Source organism: Anomaloglossus baeobatrachus, chromosome 7 (assembly GCF_048569485.1).
Source record: "Anomaloglossus baeobatrachus isolate aAnoBae1 chromosome 7, aAnoBae1.hap1, whole genome shotgun sequence".
In the NCBI taxonomy this organism is placed as follows: domain Eukaryota; kingdom Metazoa; phylum Chordata; class Amphibia; order Anura; family Aromobatidae; genus Anomaloglossus; species Anomaloglossus baeobatrachus.
The window spans coordinates 72886933-72908966 of NC_134359.1; the positions used below are offsets into that span (position 1 = coordinate 72886933).

At 41.8% G+C, this 22034-nt stretch overlaps 1 protein-coding gene across 1 annotated transcript in view; it reads left to right on the forward strand.

Moving 5' to 3' along the window:
- Positions 1–22034, forward strand: part of ITGA4 (integrin subunit alpha 4) — a 213749-nt gene that overhangs the window by 177324 nt on the left and 14391 nt on the right. The window contains exons 18-24 of the mRNA XM_075317408.1: positions 5991–6141; positions 13202–13297; positions 16591–16667; positions 16983–17072; positions 20560–20647; positions 20761–20868; positions 20996–21115. Of these exons, the coding sequence (XP_075173523.1) occupies positions 5991–6141; positions 13202–13297; positions 16591–16667; positions 16983–17072; positions 20560–20647; positions 20761–20868; positions 20996–21115 (730 nt within the window). The remainder of the gene's footprint in view (positions 1–5990; positions 6142–13201; positions 13298–16590; positions 16668–16982; positions 17073–20559; positions 20648–20760; positions 20869–20995; positions 21116–22034) is intronic.

The following is a 22034-nucleotide window of genomic DNA, read 5'->3' on the forward strand; positions in this document are numbered from 1 at the left end:
ATATTATGCTGCTCTCAGCTTAAGTGACAAAAACCTGGTGACAGATTCCCTTTAAATGTTTGTAACTTCTATGCACAGTTAAAAAAACTGTCAATAGAGTAGTGGTTGCACATGCTCAGTAATACTTTCTTAACACAATGGACTTTAAATCCATCATTCCCCTCATTGGTGGGGCAAAGGTATTAATAACCTTTCATGTGATATACATGTATTTAGCTTATAAGACAACTCCCTTTTCAAGAAAATAATTGTGTTTCAATTGAAGAGCAAACATAGAATTCCAATGTATTCACTTAACAGTACTGATAATTACAAGATAACATACCAGTGGGATTTAGGGTACCTTCACACTTAGCGATGCAGCAGCGATCCGACCAGCGATCTGACCTGGTCAGGATCGCTGCTGCATCGCTACATGGTCGCTGGTGAGCTGTCAAACAGGCAGATCTCACCAGCGACCAGTGAACAGCCCCCAGCCAGCAGCGACGTGCAAGCGACGCTGCGCTTGCATGGAGCCGCCGTCTGGAAGCTGCGGAGACTGGTAACTAAGGTAAACATCGGGTATGGTTACCCGATGTTTACATTAGTTACCAGTGTGAGCAGGGAGCAGGGAGCCGCGCACACTGAGCGCTGGCTCCTTGCTCTCCTAGCTACAGTACACATCGGGTTAATTAACCCGATGTGTAATGCAGCTACATGTGCAGAGAGCAGGGAGCCGCGCACACTGCTTAGCGCTGGCTCCTTGCTCTCCTAGCTGCTGTACACATCGGGTTAATTAACCCGATGTGTACAGCAGCTACATGTGCAGAGAGCCGGAGCCGGCACTGGCAGCGTGAGAGCTGCGGAGGCTGGTAACTAAGGTAAATATCGGGTAACCACCTTGGTTACCCGATGTTTATCTTGGATACAGCTTACCTCAGCTGTCAGACGCCGGCTCCTGCTCCCTGCTCGCTTCATTTGTCGCTCTCTTGCTGTCCCACACAGCGATCTGTGTGTCACAGCAGGAGAGCGGCTTTGAAGAAAACGAACCAGGGCTGTGTGTAACGAGCAGCGATCTCGCAGCAGGGGCCAGATCGCTGCTCATTGTCACACACAGCGAGATCGCTAATGAGGTCACTGCTGCGTCACAAAAAGCGTGACTCAGCAGCGATCTCGGCAGCGAGCTCGCTGTGTGTGAAGCACCCCTTAGGCAAAGGCAGAGAACTGCTCATGTTTATCTCCCTAAGGGTAGAGTATTAGCCAGTTAGGTTAGATAAAGAATTGTAGAGCACAAATTGATCACGTGGAGGTGGATTATGAGAAGGACTATTTTATCACTGTTTAATAGAGACTGTATTGGATCAATATACGCTAAGACATTGCAGTCATATTCACAATGTGAGCTCAACTAATGATTATACTATTTTTAAATAATTTTATCTAGATCACTATAGAAGATTAATAGCAGATTAAGTTCTTGCGATGAGTTCATGTGATTCTTCTGGTATAAAAATTACGAACGTTATTGTGAGGCTCAGTTAACTCTTGGAATCAACATCTTTTGATTTGCTGGTTGGCACATAAAGAACACAACCCTTGGAATCAATATCTTTGGGTTAGTTGGTTGGCACACGAAGAACACAACTCTTGGAATCAATATCGTTGGGTTAGTTGGTTGGCACACAAACAACACAATTCTTAGAATCAACATCCTTTGAGTTAGTTGGATGCCACGTGAAAAATACAACTCTTGGAATCAATATCTTTTGGGTTAGTTGGTTAGCATATGAAGAACACAACTTTAGTAATAAACTTCTTTTGGATTAGCTGGTTGGCACACAAAGAACACAACTCTTGGAATCAATATCTTTGGGTTAGTTGGTTGGCACACAAATAACACAATTCTTAGAATCAACATTCTTTGAGTTAGTTGGATGCCACATGAAAAATACAACTCTTGGAATCAATATCTTTTGAGTTAGTTGGTTAGCATATGAAGAACACAACTTTTGTAATAAACATCTTTTGGGTTAGTTGGATGGCACGCGAAGTGCACAACTCTTGGAATCAACATCTTTTGATTTGCTGGTTTTCACATAAAGAACACAACCCTTGGAATCAATATCTTTGGGGTAGTTGGTTGGCACACGAAGAACACAACTCTTGGAATCAATATCTTTGGGTTAGTTAGTTGGCACATGAAGAACACAACTCTTGGAGTTAATATCTTTGGGTTAGTTAGTTGGCACACGAAGAACACGACTCTTGGAATTAATATCTTTGGGTTAGTTAGTTGGCACATACAGAACACAACCCTTGGAATCAATATCTTTGAGTTACTTGGCACACGAAGAATACAACTCTTGGAATCAATATCTTTGGGTTAGTTGGTTGGCACACAAACAACACAATTCTTAGAATCAACATCCTTTGAGTTAGTTGGATGCCACGTGAAAAACACAACTCTTGGAATCAATATCTTTGGGGTTAGTTGGTTAGCATATGAAGAACACAACTTTTGTAATAAACATCTTTTGGATTAGCTGCTTGGCACACAAAGAACACAACTCTTGGAATCAACATCTTTTGGGTTAGTTGGTTGGCACGCGAAGTGCACAACTCTTGGAATCAACATCTTTTGGGTTAGTTGGTTGGCACACAAAGAACAACTTTTGGAATCAATATCTTTTGGGTTAATTGGTTGGCACACAAAGAACACGACTTTTGGAATCAACATCTTTTGGGTTAGTATGTTGGCACACAAATATCTTGAACACAGTGGATTAGATTCAAAACTGGCTACAACAAGCTTAAGGGTGCAGTGACGTGGCTGTATGACTCATGTGAGAATCACATCGCAATGCTCAGCCTGGTCAACTGTTCTCCTGACTCGAGTGGGACAGCATGTATTTCTATGCACCTATCATGTTTGGCTCAGGAGACCCGTGGCCAGCCTAAGCATTGCTATGCAATCCTCAGACGAGTCGTATGGCCGCTTGACTGCGTCCTTCAGCTAATTGTAGCCAGTTTTGAATTTAAACCATTGTATTGGAGTGAAAGTTTTTCATGTGCCAACCAGCTGACCCACGAGATATTGATTCCATCTTCATTCGCATTGCAACTACTACACAGTGCAAAATATTTCCTTGGCTATCTAGACTCGCATGATAGCACCCTAGCCATCCTAGCTCTGACCCTCGTATCCAGCAACTCAAATAATTTACAATTAAGCATAAAAAAGCTTATGAATTTCGATAGAAATACCGACTTAAGGCTACTTTACACACTGCGATATCGGTCCTGATATCGCTAGTGTGGGTACCTGCCCCCATCTGTTGCACGACACAGGCAAATTGCTGCCCGTGCCGCACAACATCGCCCAGAGCCGTCACACATACTTACCTGTCCGGCGACGTCGCTGTGACCGGCGAACCGCCTCCTTTCTAAGGGGACGGTCCGTGCGGCGTCACAGCGACGTCACTGAAGCGTCACTGAACCGCCGTCCAATAGCAGCGGAGGGGCGGAGATGAGCGGGACGTAACATCCCGCCCACCTCCTTCCTTCTGCATAGCAGCCGGGAGACAGGTAAGGGGAGCTTCCTCGTTCCTGCGGCGTCACACGCAGCGATGTGTGCTGCCGCAGGAACGAGGAACAACTTCGTTACTGCTGCAGTAACGATTTTTAAGAATGGACCCCCATGTCGCCGATTAGCGATTTTGCACGTTTTTGCAACAATGCAAAATCGCTTATCGGTGTCACACGCAACGGCATCGCTAATGTGGCCGGATGTACGTCACAAATTCCGTGACCCCAACGACTCCGCATTAGCGATGTCGCAGCATGTAAAGCCCCCTTTAGGCTGAAATCACGAGTCCATATTCTTTAACATCAGCAACACAGATGGCATTTGTGTATTGCCTTTTTGGGGGTTGAATACTTTTGAAAATTCTGCATATTGTAATCCGGAATCATCTCATTACATAAAATGCTTTGTATTCATAAGAAGAAATGCACTTAAAACTTCAAAGAAAGCTAACTTTAAAAAATAATACGTTCCTGTAGGTAAATAGATCCTATTATTTGGAAAGGTTATTTTCCCATTCTCAGTACAAAGCTTTAATTCAATAAATATATATAAATTAGCACCAGGACTAACAACAACAAAAAAATCTGAAATTTAATTGCTACAGTGCTAGCAATATGTTTCTCTCTAATTTGCTGTTGTTGTGGAACCTAGCTGTTTATGCAGTGCTTTTACCTTCTGTTGCTTATGTCTGTGCCAGCTTCTGTCCCTAAGGTGTACAATGAGTAATGGCTTGGTTTTGTGCCAGATCATTCTATAAATGTCATTTTTATTTGCATGATTTTTTCCCCTGATTGTTACTGTATTAAAATGAATTAAATACATCTGTATTCATGTTTCCAACCAAACGTGCTGGTATTTCATTCTCTCTGTAGATGATTTAAAGAGATATTACACCTATTTCCAGATTTAGTACATTTATAAATATATGATACATACTGTACATTCATGCGCTGGGGTCATCGGTTCATGTTCCACCTAGGACAATATCCGCAAGGAGTTTGTATGTTCTCCCCTTGTTTGCGTGGGTTTCCTCCAGGTTCCCAGGTGTCCTTCTGCACTAAAAAGACATACTGATAGGGACTTTAATTTGTGAGCCCCATTGGGGTCTGTGGTTATGATGTCTGTAAAGCTGGGAAATTAATGGTGTAATATAGGCAATTCAAATAAACAAATTAAAAAGAAAGTAGCTGTAGAATTAAAGATCCAAGGCAGTGCACATGTTGAGGACATCTTGACTGGTGCGCCATATCTCCTGTTGGGCATCATTTTGAACTGGATTACAAACATAGAATGTTAAGGCCCTGTTACAAGCAACGACATCGCTAACGAGATGTAGTTGGGGTCACGGAACTCATGACGCACATCCGGCTTCGTTAACAACGTGGTTGCATGTGAAACGTACGAGCGACCGCTAATGATCAGAAATACTCACCTAATCGCTGATCATTAACACTTCGTTCATTTTCAAAATGTTGCTTTTTCAGGACGTAGGTTGTTCGTCGATCCTGAGGCAGCACACATCGCTACGTGTGACACCGCAGGAACGACGAACAACACCGTACCTGCGTCCTCAGGCAACGAGGTGGGCATGTCTTCCATGCGGCTTCTCTCCGCCCCTCCGCTTCTATTGGACGCCTGCCGTGTGACTTCGCTGTGACGCCGCACGAACCGCCCCCTTGGAAAAGAGGCAGTTCGCCGCCCACAGCGACGTCGCTAGGAAGCTAAGTCTAAGTCTGTGTAACAGTTACTAGCGATTTTGTGCGCCATGGGCAGCGATTTGCCCATGACGCATAAACGACGGGGGCGGGTGCTTTCATGAGTGACATCGCTAGCGATGTCGCTGCGTGTAAAGCAACCTTTAGAGTTGGAAGTGACCTCCAGGGTCATCATGTCCACCCCCGACTCAATGCCCTAACCATCTCAGATAGATGCCTGTCCAACCTCTGAAGACTTCCATTGAAGGATAACTCGCCATCTCACATTGTAGCTCATAGTGAACAGATACAGTTGGATGCTGTGGCAAAGCTGGGAGCCATAGGCTCTCTACCCCACCATTCTCCATTTTGTAGACCACAGGCTGTCCATTAGGTAATGGTCTGCAATACCTGAGTCTTGTGATGTTGCAGGCACAGTAATGTCACTCCATTGAGCTGCCTGTGCCGGCACACGGTCTTCAAAAGGTTTATGACTTTTGTAGTAATATATCCTCTTTCTGGTATCTTGTGTGTCAAAAATAAGATCTGTAATTCTGCACACCTCAATAAAAAGACGTGTCTGTCCCAGTGCCTCTTGTCTTTGGGCCTTGGGCAGGCAAATCCCTTGTGTCAGGACTCATGACCCACCCATCTTGTACAGCACTTATATTAGCATGACCTCAGTCTATTATCTTTCTTACAGTATTCTGAGTTTTTATGTTCCATTGCAGATCATCGGAAAACAAAACACATCTTGTTGTTGGAGGCACGAAAACCGTAATGATAGAAATGTCCCTGTACAATGCAGGGGACGATGCCTATCAATCCACGCTACACATGAGACTTCCTAAAGGCATCTATTTCATCAAAGTTCTGGATCAGGTAATACTCTCTGCTGCATTACTACGTGCTAAAAATGACATTTCTGCTGTGATAGCTGCTACCTGACCATGTTCAGGCCTTCATTAATAATAACACTGGCAATCAGGCTGAATAGTTTAACAGGTGAGAAAGACAGAAATCCTTAATGCCATAAACTTCAGAAGTTGTCTAAGCATGGGGCATAGATCAGGGGTCTCAAACTCAGCTGAGTATATAGGTCGCACATAGAAATATTTGAGTTTTGGGGGCCCATTCTTTGCAGACCTATGTGACATCTTTAGTGATATATTTTTTTTTCTAAATGCCTTTTGATCATTTTTTTTCTATTTTTGTCCAGATCATTTTATTTTTTAAAATGGCATTCATTGTATGGCCTATCGTACAGTTTTATAGCTTTGGTTGTTACGGATGTGGCAATAGGAAATGTGCAATTTTTTTGTTTACTGTAGTTTATATATGAAACAGCATTTTTTAGTGGCCAAATATTTTTTCATGCTTTATTTTGTTTTTGGATTTTTTCATTTTTATTTTTACAATTTTTGTTTACATTTTTACAATGTTTCCCTCCAATTAATTATCTTAAGTAATATTGTCTTACCACTAGCACCATATAGTAATTCTGATCAACATCTTGTTGTAATGTCCCCATCCTGGTCCACATTTTATAGTTATGTTCCCATACTGGACTTCATCTTATAATAATGTCCACATCCTGGTCCCCATCTTGTAGTAATGTCCCATCCTGGTCCTCATTTTGTAGTAATGTCCCAATAATGGACCTTATCTTGCAGTAATAACCTATCCTGGTTCTCAGCTTGTAGCAATTCTCCATCCTGGTCCTCATCTTGTAATAATGTCACAACCTGGTACTTATCTGGTATTAATGCCGCATCCTGGTTCTCATCTTGTAGTAATGTCCCATCCTGGTCCCCATCCTGTAGTAATGTCCCAATAATGGTCCTCATGTTGCACTAATGCCCCATCCTGGTCCTCATCTTGTAATAATGTCACAATCTGGTCCCTATCTTGTAGTAATACCCCATCCTGATCCTCATCTTGTAATAATGTCCCTTCCTAGTCCTCATCTTGTAATAATGTCACTACCTGGTCCTCATCTTGTAATAATGTCACTACCTGGTTCTCATCTTGTAGCAGTGCCCTCATCCTGGTCCCCATCTTGTAGTAATAACCCATCCTGGTCCTCAGTTTGTAATAATGTCCCTTCCTGGTCTTCATCATGTAATAATTTCACAACCTGGTCCCCATCTTGTAATAATGTCACAACCTGGTCCCCATCTTGTAATAATGTCCCATCGAGGTCCTCATCTGGTAATAATGTCCTTTCCTGGTCCTCATCTTGTAATAATGTCACAACCTGGTCCCCATCTTGTAATAATGTCACTACCTGGTCCTCATCTTGTAATAATGTCCCATCAAGGTCCTCATCAGGTAATAATGTCCTTTCCTGGTCCCCATCTTGTAATAATGTCACAACCTGGTCCCCATCTTGTAATAATGTCCCATCAAGGTCCTCATCTGGTAATAATGTCCTTTCCTGGTCCTCATCTTGTAATAATGTCACTACCTGGTCCCTTTCTTGTAGCAATGCCCTCATCCGGGTCCACATCTTGTAGTAATATCCCATCCTGTCCCCATCTTGCAGTAATGCCCCATCCTGGTCCTCATCATGTAGTAATGCCCCATCCTGGTCCTCATCATGTAGTAATGTCCCATCCTGGTCCTCATCATGTAGTAATGCTCCATCCTGGTCCCCACTTTGTAATAATGCCTCATCCTGGTCCTCATCGTGTAGTAATGTCTCTTTTTGTGCTGTTCTTCACATACACATTAAAAAAAAAAATCTCACCTGTCCTCCATTCCCTCGGCATCTTCTTTTCTACACATGTGGCCTACAGGCACCGTAGACCCCTTGACGATCACGGTCTGGTCCAGGGGGGCGCCGATATCACCACTTTATTCAAATTTAATATGCATCCTTGGACGCACATTCAATTGAAATGTATTGCTGCACAGAGACAAGCTCTTTGCACCGCAATGTGAATGCCAACATTTGACGTTGATATGCCAGCCTATGGTAGTAATGTCATATGCCATTGTACCGCTATGCCGATGCCAGATTCTGACCTCTGATTAGTTGATATTGCGGGATGGAGAGCTTGTCTCTGCGTGGCAATACATTTTAATTGAATGTGCGTCCAAGGACTTACATTCAACTGAAATAAAGTGAGGATGTTGGTGACCACTTGGACTGCACTGAGAATGTCTTCGTGTCTACAGTGCCTGTAGGCTGCATTGAGCATTATTGTACTTGCCCTATTATGTATACCCCTTTCACATGTAAAGCGCCATGGAATTGATGGCGCTATAATAATAATAATAATAATAATAAAAAAATTGAGCAGCCTTAGGGGCCACATGTGGTCGGTCCACAGGCCATGTGGTTGAAACCCATGGTATAGATCATACTACTAAATATATAGCTCCCACCTGAGTAACGATCTTCTCTGACTTATATTTGTATGTGTATAACTCAGATATGTCTAGAAATGTGGAGTTTTTGTTTAATCAATTCTTTGTGCTGGTTTATTTTGGGGTACGGATTAAAGGAAAAAGCTCTGAAAAAAAAATCTGCTTCCTAGAACCCCATGTAACCGAATTTTAAGAAAAATAAATAATTGTGTTTCAATAAGGGTGATTGTCACAGAAGAATACATTTAGAAAGACTTAGCAATCGTCTACTCATATCTCTTCATTTACACAATCATGCACACTGTGATTTTTGTGTCCATGGCTCAATAAGCAAAAGAATATATAAATAAGCAGATCAGATCCACATTGTAGACATAGACAAATCTAGGCCAAGTATTACAGATAGTGTGAAGACAAGCCGTCCTCGTATTCACACTAGCTATATAACTTGGCCTAGATTTGTCTATATATACAATGTGGATCTTATCTGTTTCTTTATATATTCTTGTGCATAGTGAGCCATGGGCACAAACATTGCAGTGCAATTTGTTAAATGTGTTTTTGTCTATATATGTGTTTGGGTTTTCATAGAGTGTTATAACAAGTAAGTAATAAAGGATTTAAGTTTATCTTTAAAGGGAACGTGACTCCACCAAAAATACTATTTACCTGTGAATATAGGGGTAATCAGCACGTATGTAGCATTTGAATCATATCCGGCTGCCTACTGGAGCAGCGGCTAAAGGGAAAAAATGAATTTATATTCTCCCTGCAGCTGCACGTCTCTTGTCATCACAGCATTGCAGGGAGTGATTACAGTGACTGCTGACTATACAGTGAGCTCAGCAGTAATCTCTCCCTGATATATTGAGTGACAGACTGCTCTGCAATGTGTATGTGCAAGGTGTGTGTGCACAGCAGGTGGTCAATAAACATACCAGGGACTGATTATAGCACACCCCCTGTGTAGTCACCAGTGATGAGTGACCACAGGGATAACATAAGTTAATTTTTCCCTGTTGCCACTGCTCCAATAATCCTGGCAGGCATGATTTAAATGCTAATTACCCACAGATATACCATTCTTGGAGGTGAAAGGTTTCTATTAGCACTAATAAGAAAGTTTCTAGTGATTCAACCTTCATGTGGTTAATGCTATATTTCTTGCATTTCCCTTGTAAACTCAATAATGCACATCAGTCAGTTACTTGAGGCATGTCAAAGCCCCACCAGGTAGCCATCTTTATATTTCCATGCAGGTCTTTATAAGTTTAAAAGTGTTTTCTGGGAATGGCCCACAATAAACGTAGCCCAAGTTCAGACGAAAGTATGTAAAACTGTCAGCTTTTTAATGTTTGAAATTCTTATGACGTGTTTTTATACATCAACCAATTAAGAAATTATTCAAGGTAAAATATAGTTTCTTATATTAATAAATGGAACAGGTGAAATAAAAACATATGCCAACAAATGGTGTCCGTATGGTATTTGTCTTGTTTTTTTCTTACGTAAACCTTGAGTTTAATGGGTGAGTCTGATCGGAAAACAAGGATCAGAGTAGCGTATGCGAAGTTTTCATCACTACCCCATTCACTTACATTGATCGATGTCCTATCTGTGTTCAACATTTTTTGGCACAGGGACTGTATATGGATCAAAAATAAACTTAGTAAATGGAATAAATTAACAAAAGGACCATTTCTTACCCGTTTCTTCAGCAATGCATTTCCTGTGCTCCCCAACAGTCTTTGTTTCCATTTGTGTAGAGGTCACGTGTCGCTATCTATCATCGCTGCAGTCACAGTAGTGTATTGCCCAAGACCACTGAGGTCAGCTATTGACTGCAGTGGTCACATACAGTGGACAACACTTGACTCTTGCAGAGATAAATATACAGTGACTGGTGAGGGTGCACCAGAGAGGCCGTGCCAGAGAAGTAGGGAATTTGTCAATGTTGAATAATTTTGGCAGATCATGACTAGAGATGAGCAGACCCATGGAAATTCAGCTTGGCAGGTTCAGCTAAACTTTAAGTTAAGTTTGGTTTAGGACCCAAACTTGACCCTAACCTCAATGGAAGTCACTAATTGGGGAGTTCGGGTCTCCACCCACATGCAGCCAGCCATAAACAGAACACTTCCGGGGACAGGTTGGTGGGATTTTTCCATTTTTTTTGGTGCACATTACATTCGATCACGTTGTTGTTGCTGCCACTGCGAGCCATTTAAACACTGCAAGTGGCTCGCACTGGACTGATCATCAAGCGTAGTCTAGCACAGGGATGTTCACGCAAGTGGTGTTCATACATAAAGCACTCTAACTCCAAACCCGAATTCTGTTTATTAACAAAAGTCCGAACACTGAACCTCAGGTTCGCTCATCTCTAATCAAGACTCCAAAAAGTGAAATTTTGTTAGACCACTTAAAATCCATTCTTGTCACTGTTGATAATATACATTATCCATAGATTATTCAGGGAAGAACCTTTAAAGGAGATCTAAGAGTAGTAGGGAAAGATAAGTACTAAGTGTGTTGTGCAGTTTTTTAGGTTACATTATTGTGGCTTCTTTTCAAGCCCAATAATCTTTTTACCCAAGAAAGCTGAAAACATTTGTCTGAAATTATGGAATTTTAGTCTTCCAAATTAACCAAGACTGATACTGTGCCCAATAGATGAACAAGGAAATGTACCACAGCACTCATTAAGGCTAAACTATTGGGACTATTGTAGTCTACACCTATTTAAGTTACATAATTACATAGGTTGAAAAAAGACCTAGGTCCATCTAGTTCCTCCTTCCTCCACCAATCATACATTTTGTCCCTAAGTCACTTATAACCAACAATGTTGTGTGTAGTGAGGAAATCATCCAGCCCTTTTTTAAAAGCTGTTATAGTATCTGCCATTACTACCTCTTGTGGTAGGGCATTCCACAGTCTGACTGCTCTAACTGTAAAGAGCCCTTTCCTATTTAGCTGTCGGAATCGCTTTTCTTCCACTTGCAGTGAATGCCCCCTGGTCCTTAGTATTGTCTTTGGAAGAAATAAGTCATGTGCCAGTCCTTTATATTGACCTCACATGTATTTATACATATAAATGAGATCTCCTCTGAGACGTCTTTTTCTAAGCTAAACATATCTAACTTTTTCAACCTCTCATCATATGTGAGGCCTTCCATTTCTTGTAGTAGTCTAGTTAGCCGCCTTTGAACTGACTCTAACTTCTGAATGTCCTTTTTAAAATGTGGAGGCCAAAACTGGATCCCATATTCCAGATGTGGCCTTACAAGAGATTTATAGAGGGGTAACAATACGTTGGGATCACAGGATCTAATCTCTCTTTTTATACACCCTAAAATCTTGTTTGCTTTAGCAGCTGCTGCCTGAAATTGAGTTCTGCTGCTCAGCCTATTAGTAATGGTCCAGTTACACATAGCGACGTTCCAGCGATCCCGACAACGATACAACCTGGTCAGGATCGCTGGTACTTCGCTACATGGTCGCCAGTGAGCTAGCAAACAGGCAGATCTAATTAACGACGCAGCAACGATACAGCGATCCGTATAATGACCTCGGCGGTTGTTGGGACCCTTTTACACAGCAGCTATTCTGACGTCTCAGACCTCGATAGAGGCGTAGAGTTTACACCCAGGTGTGCCAACATGGTCGCTCATCCTTGTTATGGCGTCAAACACAGCAATGCATGCTGCCCAGTGGGACACCAATGATCAAAAAATTAACCAGGTCATTCAGGTATGATCAGCGCTATTGCAGCGGGGGGGTGGTCACTGCTATGTGTCACACGTAACGAGATCATTAGCGAGGTTGCTGTTACGTCAAAAAACCTGTGATGTTTCAGCGATCTCTAATGACATCGCTATGTGTAACGGGTCTTTAAGTCCTTCTCCTGTTCTGTAGTCCCGAGTTTACTTCCATTTAATGTATACGCAGTTATAGGATTACTCTGTCCTAGGTGCATTACTTTACATTTTTCAACATTAAATCTCATTTGCCAAGTATCTGCCCATTCTGACATCTTATCCAGATCTTTTTGTAATATTGTACTATCAAGGTCAGTTTTTAATATCCTACATAGTTTGGTGTCATCAGCAAATACTGACACGTTACTATCAATCCCATCCACAAAGTCATTAATAAAGCGATTACAAAGAATCGGTCCTAGCACAGATCCCTGTGGCACCCCACTGCTGACTATAGCCCACTTACAGTATGTACCATATATGACTACTCTTTGTTTTCCATCTTTTAGCCAATTCCTTACCCAGTTGCATATAGTTTCCCCTAGTCCTTGCTTCTGGAGCTTTAGTATAAGGCTATTATGTGGTACAGTATCAAATGCCTTTGCAAAGTCCAAAAAAATCACATCAGCTGCATTACCAATATCCAGGTTTGCACTTACCCCTCATAGAACCCCAACAGGTTGGTTAGACACGACTTATCTTTCATGAAAGTCGCTTAAACACAAGTCCTGGGTACTCAGTCATGTAGATATTTTGCTGAATAATATTTTTCTATGGCATGAAATACTATTTTCTTCTTTCCCATCCAGCAGGAACAGATAAACTGTGCAGTAAATGATGAAGAGAATCAGTTAACAAGACTGGACTGCAACGTAGGTCATCTCTATGTGGACTCTTTTTCAAGGGTAAGTTTCCATAGGTACAGTAATTTACTAATTAAGTGTGCAATTAGGTCAGAAAGGTAAAATAGATTTGGGTATGCACTTTTCACATGATAAACTTGTCTGGTTTTCTAGGCATTTATGCAGAGGTTGATTGATGGAGAACATGAGGTTTTTTTTGCAACGTTTATCTTTCATCACAATTTTTTATGATCAGCATTTTTTAGATGAAGAGGTGGCAAATTGATTGAAAATGGCAATAGGAGCAGTGTGTGTGAATTTGTAAATTGGTCACACGTAGTAAAATCACACCCTGGAGTGTCAGGGAGGGAGGAGGAGGATCATCATGAATGCACCGAGGAGCATGAACCATGATATCACTGGAGGTATCAAAGTATTATTTACATGCTGCAAATCATAAACTTTATGATAAGGATTGGTACAATATAAAGCATTTATTTGCATGTTTTACAGCCTAGACATGTGGAAAAAGAAAAAGAATTCTCAGTTGCTAATAAATTGATTCAACTTAATTTCCTCATTTTTACTCTGACACATGTTGTTTTTACTCCACGACCAGAAGCGTAAAATAAAACTTTTTATATCCCTTTGTGCTTTTTATATACATATATAATCCCAGTTTGGAGATTAACAAATGTGGATTAAATGAAATATCCATTTTTGCTATTCAAGTGTGCATCTATAGGTTTTAATGTTGACATCAGGGGTGGAAGTGTCATTGGTGCAATGCACAGGGAATCAAGTGGTATTGGGGGCCCGTTAACACCTCCATAGCAGGTGGAATTGTGTATTATGATGAGCTCTTAGACTCCAAAGGGCCCGTATATTGTTTTTGCACAGGGCCCTCTTCTGTCTGTGTCTACCAATGGTTGATATGTAGTTGGTTAGCTAAATTCTTCTCTTTTTTTAAGCTTGTCTCGACAGACACTACTCCTGGGACTCTTTAGAAAAAATGGCCGTGACAGTGGTTCCACGATTGATCCATTCTGTATTACAAATAAAGTTGGACAACACATAATAAACTTAAGACATAAAACATTGTCTACCTGTACAAACCAGTAAAAAGTGTTTGCATGACATTGGGTTACAAGCCAGACGTCCAGCTAGAGTTCTTCCATTGACCTCGTGTCATAATTTTAAAGGCTATCATACTGAAGAGGAGAATGGCAATGGGGGCTGAAATTGAGATTTATCCTTTGGAGCAGTTAATCTTCGATCCAATGATAGTCGGAGATTGGTCTGTATACCACATGGGAAATACCATAAAGAAACCATGATGGAAGAACATCCCTCTGGTCCTACTTGTGAAATTATGGTGTGAGGTGGCATTATGTACAGAACTGGACCCCTCTGATGTCGTGGAATCAGTTGTACAGCCATTTCTCTAAAGTATCCAGTGAGCCATATTTCAACATGACAATGCCAGGCATTTACTGTGAGCAGGCTGCATGGCTTAAATGTACTACATTGGTCTACAGTTTCTTCATACCTATCTCCCATTGAACACATCTGGAACGTCATTGGTTTTCAATTGCAAAGAGGGCTGCTAGCAGTGAATCTTGATGATTTGTCCAAGTTCATTGAGTGTGGCACAATATTCCTCAAACAACTATTAATAACTTAATTGATAGGAGCTAAGGTGTTACACTCATGCTCAATACCGAATATATCAAGAGATTTTCACATTTTTTGCCTTCTTGGTATTGCAATTTCAATGGATTTTTCAGGTTATCAATTAAAATCTATTGGGCTCTGTTAAAAGAGGTATACAGACACCATCAGTGTGCCATTCATTTTTAATGGTTCCATTTATTGGGGATGCAGAATTGGAGTTGGTCATGTGAATAAGGTCTAAAACCCCTTTTACCGGCATCAGAAAAATTTTATGACAAAAACATAATTCCGTAACACATAAAATAAAATTAAGTATATGCCACTTGTTTTGTGGATTGCGCACAAATCTCTCCACTCCAATTAGCCTTTGAGGGGCTAATTCTTGGTCATCAACCTGCATATTCATGGTAGGAGTCATTGGATAACACTTAGAATTAGATGATCTTGTGAATACACTATGCAATGGACACCTGGAAACTTAGCTGAGGCCCCAACCGCAGACAGAGCCCTCACTCAGCTGTATCTACAGTAAGGCTACGATCCTACGATGGGCTTTCATTGAGTTTTTGGCGTTGCATGAAATCGACATGTTGCGGATTTGAAATACGCACCGCAGGACATTTTACACTGAGTAAGAAAGAAACAAAGAGGGCAGGCGGTTTCTATAAATCCAATCCCCTTTACTGGAAAGGGAAGACGCTGTGTTTTTGACGAAAATTCACCAAAAGGGCACAGACGGATCGTAGCTACTAGAGTTTTGCAGCCAGTTAATTGCTAAAGTGTCCAGCATAATATCTATTCCAAAGGAGCTTAGAAAAGAGAAGGACTTTGGCAACCAAATTACATGGCAAAGTAAATTATATTAATGCTATATATGAAGACAAAGTTTAAATAACAAAAAAAATGGAAAAATAGAATACTGTGTCTTTTGCAGGCTTTTTTCTTAGTTAATTCAAGGTGTCACACTTCAAGCGTGGTGAACTTATTCAGACCAAAATAAATCTGGCGCACAATGGAAAAAACACCAAAATAACACCACAAACGGGGGGGGGGGCATCAAGGACACAATGATGGGACACCTCCTATCCTCGCCTATAGCTATCCCTGCTAACCTAGCCAGTCCCTATACAGTCTTTGCACCTGTCACCAAGTTCCTCGGAAACCCTATAGATGCCCTGGCTAGTGAGGGGTCGGTGAGGTTCACTAAACCCACCACTGCACTACTAAGACAAGAGGGTAAGGGAGACAAACAGGAGAAAAACTGCAACACAAAAGGATAAAGATCGGCTTTTGGAATGCTCCTTCTCAGCTCCTTCCACCAAGGGGGCCAGAATACAAATGGACTTGTATCTTCAGCAAGGATTGCTGGATAACGCTTCTATTTAAACCTGAAGGGCATGGCTACAAAGCTGCTGCAGCTGAAACACTCAGCAAGGAACTGCTGGAGAACCTGCCAGCAGTAAAACTGACATTAACCGTTTCAGTGCAAAAAAGAAACAAAACCACATTTCAATGTAGATAGCCAAATGGAGATGAGAGGCTGCAGTCTGAAAGCTGTCACTAGTCTCTAAAAACAGGAAGACAACTGTGACAAGATGTGTACATATAGAAACAATGCTTATACATTCAATTTATTCGAATTTTAGTTTGTATTTATTTAATTAATTATTTTTTACCCACAGCAACAATTTTCCTTCTTGCTGGATTCAAGCTCCCTTAGCATGGCTGAAGATGTTATCATCAATGTAACGGTGGGCTGGTAAGTATAATATTTATATAATATAAATTCTATTAAACAATATCTGTATTTTATGATTTGCAAAATATGTCATTGCTGCCGCCTCATTCGCATTATTTATTATTACAATAATGAGGATAACTGTGAGAATTCCCAATGATTTGAGAGTAAAGCATTCGACATTGCTATTCAGGAGGAGCACAGACATAGAGCTCTAATGCATCGCTATTTATCACACATCACATTAATGAGAAGTGTAAAATGCTACAGATTTTGTACATGGCGCTCATTATTTTAATTACCCAGAATAATGCTTGTTAATTATTTTGAAACCAGTCAGAATGAGGTGGATGAAAGCTCTTTATGGAACAATGAAGCTGTTTTCACCATACCCACAAGATATGAAGTCGATGTCAATGTCGCAGGGTGAGTTACATGTTTTTTTACGTTTTTTGTCATTCTGATGAACCACATGGTACTGCACTAAACAGTTTATGCTTATTCCTCAGTTGGGGGTTTAACAACCCCAGAAGGTGAGCAGCTTTTATACCTCTCACCTAGATCATTTTTCTACCGGATAAGACGCTATTGCACTTCGTAAAAGAAAAAAGAATGAGCATGAGTTGGTATACATGCAAAGTTTAAGCGCATGTTCATACTGGCCATTAACACTAGAAGTCCCAGAGAGGGGTCATTTAACATTTCTACCTTTGGAACCCAGAGATGGGTCGAATGACCTGAAGGATTTTAGCTAACATCCTATAATCACTGTTTTTTGTTCTGTAATTAAGGCCTTTACTGTCGCACCACAGGAGGTTGTTGTTTTCCATTGAGTTTAGCCATTTAGTTTCTAGTTAGTTCTATAGTTCTATTCAGTTGAACTAAGGGTCATTTGACCCTCTTTCGGGACTTCCGAGGGGAGCTCAAAATTTCTGGGACTTCTAGTGTTAAAGAGGTTGTCCGCTACCTTTACATTGATGTCCTATCTTTAGGATAGGTCATCAATGTTTGATCGGCCGAGGTATGACACCCCGCACCCCTCGCTGATCAGCTGCCCTTGGTCCCAGCGTCGGCAGCCATAAATGCTCAGTTCCGGAGCTGCTCCATATTCTGATAGTGGCCGCCACTGTGTACTGCACATTCGCCTCCTATTGATTAGAATGGGAGAAGGATTTCCAGTATATGGCCGTGGCCACTAACAGAAGACGGAGCAGCTCCGGAACTGAGCATTTCTGGCTGCCTGCTGCCACCACCGTCACCGACAGCAGCTGATTGGTGGGGGTGCAGGGTGTCGGTCCCGGCCAATCAGCCATTGATGACCCATCCTAAGGATAGGCCATCAATGTAAAAGTAGTGGGTAACCCTTTTAAACAAACAAAACTCAAGATAAAAATAGTATGGACATATACCCTGCTGTAAATAAATAAAACTCAATAGTGCATATAAATAAACATAGGATCTTTAGGAAACACAATTTGTGATCAAAAGAGGATAAAAACCATCCCACCGCGACAAGGTGTACCCAAATCGGGACGGTACCTAACACTCTCTAATATTAAAACCTCACCATGTATCCACAGACATCAATCTGAATAAGGGCATTCTTTTTATTTATTTATTTTTTCCTATTGCACTTCGTGTCTTCTCATTTTTGGTTGACTACCTGCAGCCGTCATGTCATATCTACAGTGCTTGTCACCACTGCTGCCAATCACTGGGCTCAGCAGTTCATGCTGTGTGTAGACTCTGAACCCAGTAATTGGCTGATGAACAAAGCAGAGGAGAGGCAGCCCTGGACTTGAGGGCTGTGAGCAACAGCTCTATTAAGTAATTCAGATCTCTGCAACACTATTGTACAAGAAAATGTTAAAAGTAACAACCACTTTAAAAAATCAGTGAAACAGTTTAATAATTGTTTAAAAAGAGGATCAGGCATGTTGGGTTTAGGACTGCATGTGCATGGGGAGGCTTGAGGGAATAATGTCTCTCTCTCTCTCTCTCCCTCTCTGCCACTCTCCCTCTCTCTATCTCTCTCTCTGTCTCTCTCCCACTCTCTATGTCTCTCTCCGACTCTCCCACTCTCTCCTTTCTCTCTCTCTCTCTGCCATTCTCCATTTCTCTCTGTCTTTATCCCAATCTTCCACTCTCTCCCACTCTCTCCTTCTTTCCCTCTCTCCCTCTCTGCCACTCTCCCTCTCTCTATCTCTCTCTCTGTCTCTCTCCCACTCTCTATGTCTCTCTCCCACTCTCCCACTCTCTCCTTTCTCTCTCTCCCTCTCTGCCACTCTCCCACTCTCTCTCACTCTTCCTCTCTTCCCCTCTCTTGGTCTCTCTCCCACTCTTCCACTCTCTCCCTCTCTGCCACTCTCCCACTCTCTCCCACTCTTCCTCTCTGCCACTCTCCCACTCTTCCACTCTCTCCCACTCTCCCTCTCTGCCACTCTCCCACTCTTTCACTCTCTCCCGCTCTCCCTCTCTGCCACTCTCCCACTCTCTCCTGCTCTCTCTCTCTGCCACTCTTCCACTCTCTTCCACTCTCCCTCTCACCACCAAAATCATATTACCTCACACATAAGCTTCTTATACTAAGGAGTACTTTGCACGCTGCGACATCGCAAACCGATGCTGCGATGCCGAGCGCGATAGTCCCCGCCCCCGTCGCAGCTGCGATATCCTTGTGATAGCTGCCATAGCGAACATTATCGCTACGGCAGCTTCACATGGACTCACCTGTCCTGGGACGTCGCTCTGGCCGGCGACCTGCCTCCTTATTAAGGGGGCGGATCGTACGGCGTCACTGCGACGTCACACGGCAGGCGGCCAATAGGAGCGGAGGGGCGGAGATGAGGGGGATGTAAACATCCCGCCCACCTTCTCCCTTCCGCATATCCTACGGGAGCCAAGGTGACGCCGGTAGGAGATGTTCCTCGCTCCTGCGGCTTCACACACAGCGATGTGTGCTGCTGCTGGAGCGAGGAACAACATCGGACTGTCGCGTCAGCGTAATTATGGATTACGCCGATGCTACACCGATGATACGATTACGACGCTTTTGCGCTCGTTAATCGTATCATCTAGGCTTTACACACTACGATATCGCCTGCGATGCCGGATGTGCGTCACTTTCAATTTGACCCCACCGACATTGCACCTGCGATCTCGTAGTGTGCAAAGTATGCCTAAGAATGTCCTTCGTTGCCTATAGGAACCAATCACAGCTTCTATTAATGACCTGTAATAAAATAGAATCATAGCTATGGTTGATTGCTATAAACCACCTAACAAATATACCGGCTAAGTGTGAAAACAGCCAATATATTACCTCACACATCCAAGCAGTCAGTAAGTGATTTTTTTTGTTGAAAAACTGTAAAGCGCAGGGTTAAAATTTCCCCTCAAAACAGTCTATGATGTTCCCTGAGTCAAATGGGGTGTCTGTGCAAAATTTTGTGATTGTAAATGCGTCGGTGCAGATTCCTTTAGTGGACACACACACACATATACATACATACACACATATATACATACATACACACATATATACATACATACATACATACATACACTCAGCTTTATATATTAGATTTATTGGAATTCAACTGTCATTGAGTGATCTGATCACATCAAAAAGAAGCAATTGAGTGTACTTTTTGTGGCCATACTGTCTTGTCTTTACATCTAGTGCACACGTTTTGTATAGGAGCAGTGATTCTTGATATAACCAGGCGATGACACTATGAGGGACTCTCTCTTTTGAGACATTTCCTATAAGTTTCTTCAAAATATATTCCATGGGATGTAGTTAACTTTTGTCAGGTATTTTTGATGAAGATTCATTTTCTCTTTGGTTAAGAAAAGAATTTGATTAAGTTCAATGTAATTATAAGTAATCTCCTCTCTTTCTCGTCCTTAGATATGTATCACCTATATCTTTTGTGTATGGACCGCCTGAAGATGAGCGCAAAGTTTGTATCCAGGAGACGGTAGAATATACATTCAATGTAAGAAATTCACGTCATAGAGATATAAAGAAATAAATATTTCACTATATAATTGTGTTTTCAGGTGATTGATATGGTATCCTGCGATTAATGGATTTTTTTTTTTTCTCAAGGTGATCAATGCTGGGCCAAGTCTTGTATCTAACACTACATTCCAGATCATGATACCCAACATATTTGCTCCGAGGGACTTCAAATTGTTTCATATTTTGGATGTCAAGGTAAAAAAAAATCCTGTCCTATATTCCTGAACTGACTTTCCATAATAGCTGCGCAATCAAAGCCGTCATGTAATCCGGCTGTCTGCCATGCTTTTTAGCTTTTTTTAGCTATTTTCTTTTTTTTCAGACAAATTTAGGAAACTGTCATTACACATCAGACAGAGATGTTTGTGACTCGCCATCAAGCAATAAAACAATATTTGGTGATTTGGTGATTTTTTTCTCGAGGTCCGGGGTTAGAAAACTGGTAAGCACAGAATTTCATTTCAGTCTGCACTATACTTGTCAGTATCATTTATGCTTATTGATATTATGAAAGGTTCATCATAATGAAGAAATAAGAGGAAGTCACCGGGCAGTTCATAAATGGCCGTATGGGGAACATACAAAAAGATTTATTTTTCTTTAAAGAATGTCTTGTATTCTAAAATTAAATATTTTTTAGGCAGAATAAGCTCAGACCAGACAGTCTTACAATGCACCAAATTTATCACAGTGATGCATTTTTCTTGATAATTCTGATGCACCGTAAGCCATCCATTGTGCCAAATATTGATGACATTTTGGCTCACATTGTAGCACCGTAAGCCACTTCCTAGTTAAGGTAATGGCAAAAAATGCCTAAAACAATAAAGTCTTTATTCATCAAAGTGTTTATGACATGCCCACCCGGGCCAGTTCTGTTGGGAGGTCACGACGGCAGGGCCCAAATCTGTGACCCTGGTGGCGTCGTTTAAATTAGGGATATCTACAGGGGATGAGTCATGACGCCACCAGTGGTATTCGGCAACGTATGGCCGACGCTGCTGGATGGAACCGTTGGGGCAGATGGTGATGCAGCAATGATGTTACAGTTGCTCACAGGTGGAACAGGGCCCCAGGGCAACCGGTATAGTCTATGATTGAGGAATTAACATTGGGGTGCAGGACTGAAGACGCAGCCAATAACTGGACGACACAGGAACTGTAGTTACCTTTTTAATTGGTAGTGAATAGTGCAGGCCAAGGAAACTAGTTTGTATGGTAACGGAGGTATGCGCAGCCTTAAAGCAATTGGGGATCCACCTTGCGAGGTGGATTTGGAGGCCTTCCTTCTGCGCTGTCATGTGTAGGTCCCTGCTACTTAAAGCTATGCTGCGGCCCTCTTCCTGGAGTTGGTACTGTTT